We start from the raw sequence: 16,451 nt of genomic DNA, 5'->3' as shown, positions 1-16,451 counted from the left end.
AAACATATAATTAGTGTCATATTAACTTACTAACTGGTTAGCATTTGAGTGCTACTGATATACATGAGTGTTCGAGCACTAGTTAATACTACAATAACGACTAGTTTGGGCCTAGTTCACAATATGATCTCATAATCCTTTTTTTTTTTTTTTTGATTGATTAAAGGCCAAAGGCCAATTACTTTATTCATCAATAGAATGTACAGAACGCAAATCATTCTGAAAGTAAGAGTGAAGCCAACTAGGCCCTTCTTCCATCCAGTAACATATCTCATTGATAAAGCAAATTGGATCCGAAAAGTTCATTTTTAAGGTTCTCATTAATAAGTCATCCTTGCAGAAAATCACTACTAAAAAAAATAGCAATTGGAATCGGTATTGGTGCCCACAAAAAGGGGTTTGTGTTGGCACTTTTGGTGCTCAATATATTACAGGGGTGCTTTTTAGTATATTGGGCACCAAAAGTGTCAATAGAAGCCCCTTTTGTGGGCACCAAGACTCATGCATATTGGTTTCTTTTTAAAAAAGTAGTGAACTCACCCAAATGTAAAATCATTTAGCCATTTGATTATTATTGTAAACATTTCATTGGCTATCAAAAATATTTTCACTACCTAATTTATATAAGATAGTTAGGCAACTAAACACTTTTCAATTTTAGTAAATTTTGTAGGGATGATCTTTCAATTAGGAACCAAGAAATGAACAATTTGAGTCATGGGATACATTGTATAGTGGACCAAAATGAGCGTTTAGCGCCGTATTAACTTACTAGCTTGTTTTATTTATTTATTTTCTTTCTAATATTAGGCAAAAAGCTGAGAAATGTATAGTTTTTAATTTTGTTTTATATACAAGCGATAATAGGTGATGATAACATACACTTGAGCTAAAGCCCCTTATATATAATTTTTTTTTTTAATACTGCATCCGCAATCAAGCTCCTTATTTTTTAGTTAAAATTTAGCTAAAAACACACAAAATCTATTTTAGGAGCTCTCTATAAAATTTGAACTCCAATCCTACTTCTTAGTTTAGGGAGTCATAAATACTATAATTATTTTTAATTCAATATAATTGGTCCATCTCTATACAAAATAATATTAAAAAATAGTTAACATTAATTAAAAGTTTAAAATATGCATAAAATAAAGCATCATAAAATTATAGGGAGCCACTCAGTGGCGGTTCTAGGATTCAAAAGCTAGTTGGGCAAAACTTACATACTAAACTCGACGGTACAAGTGAATTTCATTAATAAACATAAAAAGATACACTTAGTCAGGGGGGACATAATGAGCCTTACCCTCAAATGCATCTCTATCCATAAATATAAGTTCAACAAATACAAAAGCTAAAACTAAAACCAAAAGTAAATGCAATGCAATATAAAGCAATACTATTTAAATCTAAAATTTAACCATGCGAGGCTTGGAACTCTTAGCAAACTCTTAAATTATCGATGCAGTATCGATGTTATTAGCAAACTCTCTTTCAATGCGGAGGATCATACAATCAGAAAGAAATTCATCAGCTATGGTGCTTCAAAGTCAATTCTTAATAATTCTCATACATGAGAAAGCTCGTTCTGTTGTTGTTGTAGAAACAGGAAGAGTCAACACTAACCGAATCAATCTGTCAAGGAAAATGTAGTTTTTTTGCCAAAGTTGTTTCCACCAATTATTGACATAATTGAGGAAGAGTAGTGGTTTTCTTAAAGCAAGGAAGGCGATGTATATTATTTTGAAAATACCTAAGCTCTGTTTCTAAAGCTTTCAACTTATGTGGAAGGAAATTAGCAGGATAGAATTTCTCGGCAAGTTTACATATATATGCTCAATATTGAATGACTTGAAGGAATTACGAGGATCCAATGATGAGCTAAGGGTAAGAAGTTCAACTGTTTGCTCCGGAAATCTGTCATTTAACTCCCTCAACATGCAATTTATAACATCTTTAAATACATCAACGCGATAGGCATGCTCAATTGTAATAACATCTTTTTGTTGACAAGAACAACATGTGCCCGTCATATAACGAGCACCCATATCAGGAACATCAACACCATGTTGTTCACAAAATGATACCACCCTAATTAATTTGAACAAAATCCCAAAATTATAATTAATCCCTAATTAAACCTTAGAATACTCAATTTTAAATTAAAACTATAATTAAAGATATATAGCAAAGGAGAGAATGAGAACAATACTTATTGACAAAAGGAGATGAGAAGATGTTGTTGCCAAGTTGCCCACCCAATATAATAGAAGATGTAGCCAATAGAGGGAGAATTTGACCCAAAAAAAAGAGAGGGAGAAACTTGCTGTTGTCAGGTAGCAAAGAGAGAGAGAGAAACAAGAAGTCTAATAGCCAGAAGAGAAGGAGAGAGAAGATATGGGACCACCTAGATGAGTAACATATGAGTAGGGTTTGCTTTTAATTTTTTTAAATTTTGGAATGGGCTTATAACACATGTAGTTTTTTTTTTTTGAAAAATTTGGGCTGGGCTAGCTGGGCATAGCACCGCCCTTGGAGCCTCTATAAGTCTTTTCTCTCTCCTCATATTTAGGATCCCCTAGAAGTCTCCTTATTTTTGGAGAGTACAATTGAAGTTTTATTTTTTCAATTCCTTCCTAAAATTTGTCTAAGGAGGTGGTTTAAGGAGCCCATTACGGATGCTCTTAAAACATACGCTAGTCTCTAGTTGATAAAAAACGTTTTATTAATAATAGCATAAATGATGATAGGAAGAAAGAAGCATGGGAGATTGATTTGTGTAAAATTACAAGAATCTTAGGGCCCATTTGATAACCATTTCAGTTTTTAGTTTTCATTTTTAAGAAATTAAAAAAAGAAAATTTGTTTGGTAATCAATTTTAGTTTTCAAAAAAACTAAATTTTTTTAAAAAGTTGTTTGGTAACTGATTTCAGTTTTCAATTTAATGTGGAACTTGGAAATGGAATTTTTTCGGGTTTAGATTGTGAATTTGAGATTAGAGAATGAAAGTGCATGATACAAAGAGTTTGTAGTATTTTTTGGTGAATTTTTTGGAGTTAGGATGTTGTTTTTGTAAATTTTGGATAGCCGAGACTTGGATTGGGTCTGTAGTTGAACACAAGAATCGGACAACTGGGTCCAAATCGAGAGGTCTCAAATACCGACGATGAAATATTTATCAAACAACTCCTTAGAATGGAAAATCTATCATTATGAATGATAGTTGGCCAGTAATATCTAATTCTATTGACTAAGAGCATCCACAATGGACTCTCTAAACCACCTCCTTAGACAAATTTTAGGGAGGAATTATAAAAATGCAACTCCAACTATGCTCCCTATCCACCTCCTAAAATAGGGAGTTCTCTAGGAGCTCTTAAATCTGAGGAGAGAGAAAGGACTCCTGGTGACTCACTATAATTTAATGCAGCTTTATTTAATGAGTATTTCAAACTTTTATTTAATGTTAACTATTTTTTTTTTAATAGAGATGGACCAATAAAAAAAGAGTTATAGCATTTATGACTCTTCAAATTAGGGAGTATGGTTGGAGTTGAAATTTTTTAGAGAGCTCCTAAAATAGCTTTCTTATATTTTTAGCTAAATTTTAGTTAAGAAATAGAGAGCATCATTGTGGATGCTCTAATTAATTGATTGTAACCAACAATGACATGTTTATTCACTTGAAGCTGAAAATTCATGAATCATTTTCATTTTGAATGATGGATGGAAACTATTCTCTAAGTCTACTGACTAATTCATGGATTGTGACCACCAATAACATGTTTATTTATTTGGAATGGAAAAGTCATGAATCGGTGAGAGAAAATCAAATTCTTGATTTCTTATTTATTTTAGTACCCTTGCCATTAGTAAAGAGTATATACCTATATACAGAATAAAACCGAGCAATAAACTCAAATTTGAACCTTATAGGAACTCTATGTGGTATTAAGTCACTTATGTATCTTATCATGCAATGTATAAAGTGTAAAATATTGTAGTAAATCATTATAAATAAATAATTATGGTGTGGTTAATCTTCTTTCATTAATTACTATATATTTTCTACACTCACGGTGTTTGTTAGCTCACTATATAATCAACTTAAATTAGTTAAACGCATCATGCAATGTATTTCCTTTCAATTTTTTGTGATAAAGTAATAGATAATTGACTAAATAAACATTCTCCAAAGTTTCAAGAAAAATTTCCAAGTTTTTCTTACAATTTTTCGTGGTTTTTATTCAATTTTTATCGATATCGATAATATTCCGATATTTCCATCCAAATTTTCGTGTTTTTGGACTATTGATATTTCAAAAACTATCGATATTTTAGACCTTAATAAAGAGTATATATCTGTATAGAACCGAGCAATAAACCCTCCATCTGGACAGGTAATACATATCGTAGTCAGCTACGATTCTATAACCATGGGGATTGGAGACGTGTTACATTCTTACCACCTTCCTAGAAACACTGCATGTAAAGACCAATTTTCCTGAAAGCTTCCTCCTAATTAAACCGCCACCAGTTCACTCACCCTTTTATCCTTAAAATTGAAATTAAAAAATATTTTATCCATTTTTTTCTCTTATTTTCTGGTCAATAAAACCCACTAAACTAAACCAAGTCAAATTGGCAACTGCATCTCACAAACAACAAAGAAAAGACTTATGTGGGGCCCTTACCATCTCCAATCAGACTTCAAATTTCGTCTTTTTCTAGTCAAATTGTCTTAACCCATGGGCGGGTCCATGTACACGAAAGCTGCACCGTAACAAAACTAATCAATCTGGCCGCAGCCGAGAGGAACCCACCAACGGTGACGATTAAAGGTCTAACAAAATGATAAGGTGGGGCCCAGAAATCGGACGGTCGGATTGATGGGGTTGACGAAATAGCTTTTGTAACAGAGATTGCGATTGAGCTGCATTTCTCTTTCTTTTTCCATTCTCTTTCTTTCAGTAGAAGTATGTAACAGCCAACTGAGAGGAAGAAAAAAGAGCATCTCTGCAGCTTTCAATCTGGTAATTTTTCTTGCTTTCAATTTATAGGGTTCTTTTATATATAATTTATGCCAAAGATTGAGCTTTATCTGTATTGGGCTTCAAGTTCTCTTCAACTTTCTGATGAGTTTATTTTATTATTTTATACATCTTATCTGTTCTTCCACTGAAATGGTTTCTGCTTTTGGAAATTATGAATGATTTTTTGTGAGATTTTGGATTACCCAATAGAAGTTAGAACTAGAGAAGATTGGTTATTTAGGTTTAGTGAAAAGATTTCAGCTTATGCCATGTTGAAATGAGATTTTGGGATCTTTAATTGCTCTTTAATTGTGTCATGAAAGTTATTGCATCTGCACAAATAGCAAGTAATCAATATATTATATTTGGAAACTTAAGTTCATATGTAAATGGAAGGTAGGTAGGGAATGATTTTGAGAATTGTTAGTGTATGAGGACAGTCAATGGTTCTCTTGCAATTGTAATAACCTTTTGGGGTTGCTGTTCCTGAGTAAATTTTTTTAAAAAAAGTTTGTCAGTATTCTTAGTAATAATTTGTAATTCGAAGAATAATATTTTGTGGAATCTAATGGGTATTAGTTGAGAGTTTTGGTTGCATGTATGTGATGAAGATAATGAATAAATTTTATTGTTATTTTTTCTCTCGAACTCGACATGAGATCAGAAGGCAGCTAGATCTTAATTGGATTATTGATACCATTCGCTGATTATATATTTCGTTTTAGTTTGTATTTTCTTTGAATTAGGTCCACTATTTTCTTAATCCTTATTAATTTCAGCTGGATTGGTGTTGGGTTTTGATACATCAGGTGCGCATTTAATTTGGAAAATGGATCATAAAGAAAAGTTATGTGCAGATGCCTGGGCAAATCCTTCCTCTGGGAATGATTTAACAAATGAGATTTCCGCAGATTGTCCTACTTTTGCCAATTTCAAACCACAGCTCCATCAACAGAAGTGGGAAGATCCCTCTATTTTAGATTATGGTGGCATCGGGATTGAACCATCCTTCCAGGAATTCAACCAGCCTTCTGAAACTCAAACATCCCTTCCTTGCAACTCCAATAATGATACAAAAATGGCAGATCGAGAAGATGGTCGGATGTGTGAGACACCCCAGGCCAATAAAAGTCAAGATTGGGATCCAAGAACAATGTTGAACAATCTCACTTTCTTGGAACAAAAGATCCACCAGCTCCAGGATTTAGTGCATTTGATTGTCGGCCGGAGAGGTCAAGTTCTAGGACGACCAGATGAACTTGTGGCTCAGCAACAGCAGCTCATAACCGCTGATCTGACTTCAATTATTGCTCAGTTGATCTCTACTGCAGGTAGTCTTCTACCATCCGTGAAGCATACACTTTCCACCACGACACCTTCTATTGGACAGTTTGGGCAGCTTGGTGGGTCATTTGTTCCTTCTGGAGTAGGAAATGATGCTTCTGTGAAGCTGCAAAATAGTAATGGAAGCAAATTAGCTGATCAATCCAACCACACTGATCTAATCAGTAATTATGGGACTGAGCAAAACTACAGCATTGAAGAACATGAATCAAAAGACGAAGAAGATGCTGATGAAGGTGAGAACCTTCCACCTGGCAGCTATGAAATTTTACAGTTAGAGAAAGAAGAAATCCTTGCACCTCACACTCACTTCTGTGCAATATGCGGAAAGGGATTCAAGAGGGATGCAAATTTAAGGATGCACATGAGAGGTCATGGAGATGAGTACAAAACCCCAGCAGCACTTGCGAAGCCCAACAAAGAATCTAGCTCTGAACCAACCCTTATCAAAAGGTATTCCTGCCCTTATGCTGGCTGCAAGCGGAACAAGGATCACAAAAAGTTTCAGCCATTGAAGACTATTTTATGTGTCAAAAATCACTACAAGAGAACTCACTGTGACAAAAGTTACACTTGCAGCAGATGCAACACCAAGAAGTTCTCTGTTATCGCAGATCTTAAAACTCATGAGAAGCATTGTGGTAAGGACAAGTGGCTTTGTTCTTGTGGCACTACCTTCTCAAGGAAAGACAAGCTTTTTGGGCATATTGCCCTTTTTCAAGGCCACACTCCTGCCATACCCCTTGATGAAACGAAAGGAACTCAAGGGCCAGCTGACCATGGGGAAGGCAGTGAAGCATCAAACAGAGTTGGAAATATAAACTTCAGTTTTAGCTCCACTGCTCCTGGTGGGGTTGGTGTGGTTCAAAGTCTCATGGATGTGAAAGAAAGTATCAACGATCCTACTAGTTATTTCTCACCATTGAATTTCGAAACATGTAATTTTGATGGGTTTCATGAGTTCCCTCGACCCCCATTTGAGGATTCAGAGAGTTCATTCTCTTTTCTCATGCCGGGGTCTTGTAATTACACTCACAAAACTGGAGGCGAGCCAAATTCGAATAATCTGGACTGATATTTATGACGGCTCGCCACCGGGGTATGGTTTTCTGTAACAATTGTAAGATTAGGTGATCCCATGTATTATGTGATTTCTCGAGCTTAAATAAAATCATTTTCTTCACTACTTTGAAACTTATTGGAAGCTCTACGCTCCACGCATGCTTAAATCTGAAAAACCAGGGCAAGTACTAAGGTCTACCAATTCTTCATCACGTATGTGCCATTGGCTTTCCTATTCATCGAAGTCATCTTGCTGCTTCTGTATTTCATATTCGGCATTTGTGAAAGAATAATGGTGCGTTTGGATGAAGGAATTCTAATTTTCATAGAATTTGTATAATTACGTCAATTCCAAATTTCAGTGTTTGGATATCTTGTATATAGAATTTAGGAAATTATGGAAATTACAATTTTCCCTTTTTGGATAATCATAGAAATTTCAGTGTTTGGATATCTTGTTGTATATATAATTTAGGAAATTATGGAAACTACAATTTTCCCTTTTTGGATAATCATAGAAGGAATTTTAAAACTGCAAGTCGCAGAGAGTAAGGAGGCTTAAGATTAAAAAAGCATGCAATTGTTAGAAGTAAGGAACTTAGATACAATCAAGTTGTTCCTCCAGTAAAATAAATAAAAATTGGCGTTGGAGACATAGGACCAACACGGAAGTCGAAAGTGTTTGTGGAAGAGTTCCAAAAACACAAAGCAGCAACTAGCAGGTTCTCATCCCTGTTTCTTCCAGGGACTTTCTTACCTTGGAGAGAGTTGGTCAATCTAGTTTGACCACTTCACGGAGCTATTCCTCACTTCACTAGAAGTTTATGATCTGCTCAGATTCTTAATCATAGTGATTAGTTCCTCAGGTACTTTCCCAAACTAGACATATTGTTGGCTATTAAAGTTTATTAGAGTGAACCACCACTGTTAGTGACTAACCCAAAAGTCATAGCTATTTGTTGAAGAACAGTCAGTATAAAACCAAATAACAGAATACTAACAAAATGAAATATGCTTTATATATATATATAATCAAATCAATACAACAGTAGAATAAAATACAAAATACTGACTTGGATTGATGATAGAGTCCTGCAAAGTTGCAGTGTTCTTTAGACAGTATTTCTCCTCTACCCTTGTGCTTGTAGTTTGATAGGAGTCTGTCCACCAGAATTAAACTATCACAAATCAAAGCCACAGGCGAGCAGTGATATGATTTCTCTTAGGAAGTGCTTATGTGTGAGAATGATAATGCTGTTCAAAAATTGTATTTTCCGGTTTGGACGAATTGTCAATATATAGAGGGCACCTCTTCATCCAATAGTTATATTAACTGTTTAACATATTCGAATTTCAGATTTTGATTTTATCTGAAAAACGAATTTCTAATTAATAAAAAATAAATTATTGATTAAATCAACAAGGCATCATACCATATTTAGTATTTCTAAAGTGTTGGTGCTTATAAACCATGGAAGGAAACAACTCCCTTCCAATGTGGGACTAAATGCAAGTGTATTTTCCTATACAAACTCTAACACTATTTGCTTCCAAAATACAGGCTATTTTATTACTATTGGTACATACGTGGCTTGATTAGCAGGATAATCATGGATTCAATGATGGAGAATTTTGGGTATATTGATATTTTGTTCATTACAATCCAGTTTACAATGAACGGACAGGAGACATTTCAGGGAATTAATTGACAAAGAGCCAAAACTAATCACCATAGCTGGTTGTTGATCTTTGTTATTTTTAGCATCGTAGAAGATCAGTCCAAATCAAGAGAATTATTACTTCCTTATCGCTTATCCGTTAGTGATCAGTGGAGTAATACTTTCCAGTTGTTATTCTTCAAATATCTAGGAGTCGTCATCATACATTCTCCTATAAATATAAGAGTATTTGAACTGGAAAAACAACAACAACGACAACAACCAACCCCCCAACAAAACAAATCAAATGCAAAAACCAATCAGTCTCACTGATCAATTCAATGATTTAAACAATCATTTTAGCCTTCAAATATAGAAGCAAAGCTAGCAAAGGTGTTAAGGAACTCCAAAGCTATCCTTGAAAATCAATCAGCCAAACTGATCAAACAATTGAAGATCACACAATCTTATAGCAATCTAGCTCAAAAGGAAGCAAACAATCTTCCCCAAGAAGCAATACAGACTCTTGTTGAGGCCCAAAAAATCCAAGGCTGGGCCCAAATATATTTCTGGCCTAGTATGACACCTAACTAGGAAGGAAGCCCGACTTGGGTACGCAAGAGTTCATCGTACACGTTCGCACGAGTTATGGTCCACGTGCATGCCAAGCAAATACGTAACCCGCCACATAGAAAGGTCGTAATAAGCCTGTAAGATGTACTGGTTCTGTGAACCCGTGCTCATTATCCCGTCAAGCGCAATTTTGGCCCGGCCATAGCCCTTTACAATACGGCAAAGCTTGAGCACAAGCACGCCAAATAACATGCAACACTAAGCGATAAATCCTTATTTTTTCACCAAGCTACGCTACAAGCTTAAGTGGGCCCAAGCCATGCAAATGCCTGGGGCTTGCTGAGCAGGTTTTGGTATGGATGGTTACGAGCATTCACGAGGCCCATTGATGAGCCAAGAAGTGGAAGCTTTGGGATGCTTGGGAGCACCAAAACTCGAGCCCATTTCTTGATCCCAAATATATGGGTAAGCAGGAAAGAGAAAAAAGTTGTCCATCACCTTAGTAAAAGTGGCCCATCACCTTAGGAAATGGCCCAACAACCGAAAAAATATCTTAGGAAACCTCCAGCACATGGCTAAAGCCAAATCCAAGACAAACCATCTTTAAGACCAAAGGATATTCGCGTGTGCAGGCTACTGGAAGTAAAACACCCTTTAGACCAGCACCTTTATCCACTTCTTTCCCCTACCAACTCTTGCTAGAAAATAAGGAAGGAAAGAAGGAGAGAGTGTTGCCAGAGATAGGAAGGTGCCATATAGACAGCTACGGGAAGACTCTAGAGCTCCAAAAAATCTTGTCCCAGTGTGTTTGGATTAAGGGGATTTCATAAAAAGGGGTTGAATCAAAGGAAGAGAAGAGGAATGGAGGAGGAGACTTGGCAGATTTGAGAAGAACTAGCTAGGGTTTCTTGGGAAGAAGGAGCTTCTAGCGCCTATAAAAGGGGGCATCTCCTGCCCAGCAAAGCAACACATCCAGAGCAAGCAAGCATCATCACTCACTGCTGGAACTCTTCAATTTCAAGCTCTGTTATCCTATCTTCTTCCTTTTTCTCTTCTGGCAAACCATCCAAGAGCGCGACGAATCTTTCGACAAGCGGCTGGAAATTTACTCAAACCACCCATCCTTCCACCCTCATCTTTTCCTCTCTTCCCTCAACAAACCTTCTCAAAACTCCTTATCCCCTTGCTTTGAACCTCTGTTTCTTATGGGAAATCCAAGCTTTCTCTTTCTAATGCTAAACTCATGAATGCTCAGCTCCAATGCCACAAGCTTCTCAAGCCAAGCCAAAATATTGATTTGTAAGTAGTTGTTTGTTTTGTTGTTGAAAGAAACCAAAGTGCTATCTAAGGCTCCACGAACCTTTTGAAGCACTCTTGGGGCCTGATTCTTGAACTCAAACACAGGGGCAATTCCACCCATTTGCTCTTTACAGTAGCCCATGCCTTTCTGTAGTTGCTGGAAGAAAAAAGCCCCTACAACTCTTAAGGAATTTAAGAAAATGAGACTTCTCTTAATGTGATTCAACTCAGAAGAATCAAGCAGAACTCAGATTTCTGTCATTACAAATTCAATTCAGCATAGGTGAATCAGCCAGAAGTCAAGTTATTCATCATATGAAAACCTCAACAAATTTTTCAAAGACATCTTAATGTCTTAAGCTCATCAAGATAGCTTAGATCACACACAGACAAGTAGAACAGGTGTCTACTTCCAATTCTACTCACTTTCCAGCCTTTCTATGGCCCATAATTAGTTAAAGCTTTATCAATCACAGCATTGGTATTGATTTCCAGCTAATCTTTATTAGATGAATTACTGACGTGCAATTCTACTTCAAAAACTTCCAATCCAGCCACTTTCAATCCAATCCAATCTAGAAAATTTCAATCCAGTCCAGTCCAGCTTGATAAAAAAATCTCTGCAATGGTATTTCAGGCAGAAAACAAAGTCCAATGCTCTGAGGTCTCATCCTAATTCTCTTTATGCTTTATATTTCAAGCAGTTTTTCTTAAACTCGTTTGTTTTATTTTCATAAATACGTGTATTATACTTTGCTTACTAGTTTTATCTAGATAAATTGTGAAGTCCTCACTAGTCTGAGACATAAAAAAGAGCTTTCTTGCGAGATATTCCTCACTCAAAATCACAGTCGTTTGTTCAATTGGGGCGCAAGTATATTACATATTTCAAGTCTGTTAGGGTTTTAACTGCTAACAATGACACACTCACATAAAAGAAAATTGGTGGGAGGGTGAGTGTGTGTGTGGTCCAAGTGGGTTCCTGAGGAGAAAAACTTTCCTGGCACGGGGATGCCAGGTTAGTTTTCCAACTCATTATCCCAAGCCAATAGGATATTGCCACTTGTCAATCTTCTTTACAAACTTTTAGAAACATATTTTAATATAAAAAAATCAATCAAAAAGTAAAGTTTCTCTCTCATCCAATCTCTACATCCGTGCCAGCCCTTTTACTTCCTAATTATTATTTTTTTCTCAAAGTCCATTAATGTTTTACATTCTTTTTTTTTTTTGTCAACCCTCTTGCGTCTCCTATGCAAAAACCTTCCATCTATTCAAAGTCATTCTTGTCTTTGTTCAATCCCTTCTCCTTCCTCTCTTATATATATATATTTGACAAAGTGATGTATTTTATTGCTACAAATAATGACATTTTATTGATTTATAATGAAGTGATTCTAATAAAATTTGGTTTCATGTACAATTTTGTTTATGATATTAATAACTCAAAGAAGAAGTTTGCTTTTTTTTTTTTTTTTTCTCTTGATATCAATAACTCAAAGAAGAAATATGTTTTTTTTTCTTTGATGTAACGTAGGTAACTGGCATGAATGGATTTATAATTGACTAATCCTTCTTCAAATAACATATCAAGGAAGAGCACAAACTTAATCTCATGTACAAAAGTAGTCTTTTGGCCAAACAGTACAACAAAATGGAAAGGGAGTGTGGAATTATTCCCATGTACAAAAGTGTAACCTCGGCCATATAACATAACAAAAAGAAAAGGAGAACACTACATCACATCTACAAAAATGTAATTTTTGTACATCAAAATGAGCACATTACACTTGTTCAAATAAGATGTCCAACCAAAAATTAGAAAACTAATACAAAGCATAGAGCATAGCATATCCTTCAGACGTTTTGTCTAACATGTAACAATCATATCATATACAATTTCATGAATCAAAGGACAAGATCTCTAGGGGATCAACAAGAACATTTCATGAAAATATCAAGAACACATATAACATTCTTATTCTTTTATGACCTCTCATAAATTCATATAAAATCCTAAAATCTTGGAAAAATCATATTTGTGTTTAGAATCTTAAGACCAACACAACAATGTATATTACATACACATGAGTTAACCCGTAGCCCAAAACCACACTCATGCCGCCACCCCCTTAAGCCATTTTTGAAAATCCCTCTTTCATGTAACATCCAAAATTCCAAGTATCATCAATACATATGAACAAACATGAAAGGTAAGACATGTTATAACACTTATAACCATGAAACTAAGCCCATATGCAATCTAAAACTCAAAAGGGTGCATCTTTTTCATAAACCTTGGCTCTAGATACCACTTGAAGGGTATTTTGGGTGTAGGAATTTCTAAAATCTCAAGAAACTATGAGAGAATAAATCATCTAGTATGGTATATCTAATATGAAATCGATATGAAAGAGGAAGCAAGAAATTACCTAGAAATTCATACAAGTCTCATCCTAAGTCCCAATCTTTATACGTTTATGAAACATGGCACCATTAACTCTCTAAGACAACTATTAAGAGAGGGAAAAGAAAATCATACACTTGGAGCGTATCTGGAAACCAAGGATGGTATTCAAGTAATGGGTTATGTCCCTTGCTTCTTGGTTCTCCACTCTTGTCTCCAAATAGGTACACAAAGGGTGCACCTCCCCAAAGAATCTTCACCAAGGATGGATGAGAACATGAGAATAAGTAAGCTTGGAGAGAAGATGGGTGCTAGCCTCTTCTTCTCCAAGTGTCCGGCCAAGGGGGTGTTTGAGGGAGAGGCTTGATGTTTCCTCTCTTCTAATTTTACCAACTTGAAACCTAAAGAACTGTGGTGCATTGGCTATGTATATATAGAGAAATATTGTCACACATGTACCCCTAAAGACCCCATGTGCCTCACCCTCCCTTTCATTGTCCTTTTTGGGCTATCTTGGTCCACCACATTCAGTGGCGGCTCCAGGATTCGAAAGTCGACCGGGCAAAACTTAGGCAATAAACTCGACGGTACGAGCGAATTTTATTAATAAACATAAAAAGATACACAAAGTGAGGGGGGACATAATGAGCCTTACCCTCAAATGCATCTATATCTACAAGTACAAAAACTAAAAGTAAATGCAATGCAATGCAATACAAAACAACACTATTTAAATCTAAAATTTAACCCTACGAGGCTTAGAACTCTTAAATTCCTCAATTATGGATGCATTGTCAATAGTATTGGCAAACTCTCTTTCAATGTGGAGGATCATACAATCAGCAAGAAATTCATCACATATGGTGCTTCTAAGTCGATTCTTGATAATTCTCATACATGAGAAAGCTCGTTCCGTTGTTGCTGTAGAAACAGGAAGAGTCAACACCAACCGAATCAACCTGTCAATCAAATAGTAGTTTTCCCCCAAAGTTGATTCCACCAATTGTTAGCATAACTGAGGAAGAGTAGTGACTTGCTTAAAGCATGGAAGACGTTTTATATCATTTTGAAAATACTTGAGCTGTACTTCTAAAGCTTTCAACTCCTGAGGAAGGAAATCAGCAGGATAGAATTTCTTGGCAAGTTTACATATATGCTCAATATTGAATGACATGAAAGAATTACGTGGATCCAATGCTGAGCTAAGGGTAAGAAGTTCAACTGTTTGCTCTGGAAATCTATCATTTAACTCCCTCATCATGCAATCTATAACACCATTAAGTACATCAATGCGATAGGCATGCTCAATTGTAATAAAATCTTTTTGTTGGCAAGAACGATGTGTACCCATCATATAACGACCACCCATATCAGGAACATCAACACCATGTAGCTCACAAAATGATACCACACTCATGAATAAATCATCCCAACCATATTCCCTCATATCTTGAAGTTGCATTTTTGTGTTCTCAACAAAATTTAAAGCACTTACAATGTCTTGAGTTTTCGTCTGAAATGCTTGACAAAGAAAATTGGTCAATCCCATAATTTTTTCCATCAAAACCAATGAAAACACAAACTCAAAAGACATCATAGCAATATAGTTACTCTCTGCATCACCACGAAACTGTTGGTTAGGTCCATGATCACTGATTTCCAAAAGAAGTAATTTAGTCTCTTTAAATAGACTCATCAAACTTGTAATAGAGGCAAAATGAGATCCCCAACGAGTTGCTCCAGCTCGTTTCAAAGTACGAGCTTGATTAAGTCCTTTACCTGTTTCAAGTTCCCCAGAATCCAACAACTCCTTGAGTTCATTTTTTCGAATTAAGTTTAACTCATTACGACGCTTAGCAGAAGCACTAACAAAATTCACAATGTTAGTCAGCATTAAAAAAAATCTCCATACAACTTTCACATCTTTGGCTAAGCCATTTAATGCTAATTGCAAGCGATGAGCAAAACAATGCACATAATATGCATATGGACAATCTGCAAGAAACAATGCCTGTAATCCATTCCATGAACCACGCATATTACTAGCACCATCATATCCTTGACCACGCATGTTTTCCACTAGAATGTCGTTATTACCAAGCACTTTGCATATTTCTTTTTTAAGAGTCAAGGCATTAGTGTCTGCAACACTCACAATGTCAAAAAAACGCTCACGAATAAGTCCTTGATCATCAACAAATCTTAGAATAATAGCCATTTGTTCTTTACCTGATTCATCAAGCGATTCATCAACAAGAATACAAAATTTGTTCTTCCCAAGTTCTCTACAAATTGTCTTCCTCACCTTGGTAGCAAAAATATGCAAGATTTGTTTTTGTATGTCATTAGAAATATACTGAGCATTTTGAGGAGCCTTATCTAGGACAACTTTCTCAACTTCCATATTCATTCTTGCAAAACACTTTATGATTTCAACGAAATTGCCTCGGTTAGATGAGCCAATGGATTCATCATGGCCTCGAAAAGCCAATCCTTGATTTGCTAGATACCTAATACCCTCTATTGTGGTTGTAAGTCGCAACCGATTGTCCATCACTTGTTGATTTGATTGCTTTTCTACCACTTCTTCAATATGAACAGATGGATTTTTTAAGTTAATCCACTTTTGCATAAAAAGATGATGTGGTGAATTTAATTTGCCTACATGATGTTGAAATGCACAATGATTCCCACCAATTCTCTTCCAACTTTGAAACCCTTCAACAGTAAAGGCCGGAAATGATTGAGTTCTATCAAACAGGAAACAAGGAAAACAAAATGCCTTGTTCTTAGCAACTGAATACTCAAGCCAAGAGAATTGGCCAAACCACTTTTTATTAAATCGACGTAAGATTTTCCCTTCTAAGTGGCTTGGATAATCTTCTAACTCGGGTTGACATGGCCCTAAAAGTATATAAGCTCTTCGCACATTATCTTGTTCATTCACTGAATAGTTGCATATTAGACGACGTAATCCTGGATCACGTTCAAGATAATTGATATTAAAATCTTGATCATCATTGACTCTTTGACTCTCAACTCTTTCAATTTGGGGCTCAACAATGGGAGACTCG

At 35.7% G+C, this 16,451-nt stretch overlaps 2 protein-coding genes across 2 annotated transcripts; one reads left to right on the top strand and one right to left on the bottom strand.

The window, feature by feature from the left end:
* Positions 1-4,876: 4,876 nt before the first annotated feature.
* STOP1 (C2H2 and C2HC zinc fingers superfamily protein) lies at positions 4,877-7,564 on the top strand. Its single transcript, XM_021976949.2, has 2 exons — positions 4,877-5,034; positions 5,844-7,564. The coding sequence occupies exon 2, from the start codon at positions 5,864-5,866 to the stop codon at positions 7,451-7,453; it is 1,590 nt and encodes a 529-aa protein (XP_021832641.1). The 5' UTR covers positions 4,877-5,034; positions 5,844-5,863; the 3' UTR covers positions 7,454-7,564.
* Positions 7,565-14,113: 6,549 nt separating this feature from the next.
* Positions 14,114-15,787, bottom strand: LOC110772514 (uncharacterized). Its single transcript, XM_088245754.1, has 3 exons — positions 15,409-15,787; positions 14,454-15,306; positions 14,114-14,336 (listed from the first exon to the last, which is right to left on the bottom strand). Exons 1-3 carry the CDS (start codon positions 15,785-15,787, stop codon positions 14,114-14,116), a joined length of 1,455 nt encoding a protein of 484 aa, XP_088101880.1.
* Positions 15,788-16,451: the final 664 nt, after the last annotated feature.

The sequence above is a fragment of the Prunus avium genome, chromosome 8 (assembly GCF_965620075.1).
Source record: "Prunus avium chromosome 8, drPruAviu1.hap1.1, whole genome shotgun sequence".
In the NCBI taxonomy this organism is placed as follows: domain Eukaryota; kingdom Viridiplantae; phylum Streptophyta; class Magnoliopsida; order Rosales; family Rosaceae; genus Prunus; species Prunus avium.
This window is presented reverse-complemented; position numbering and strand designations above follow the sequence as displayed.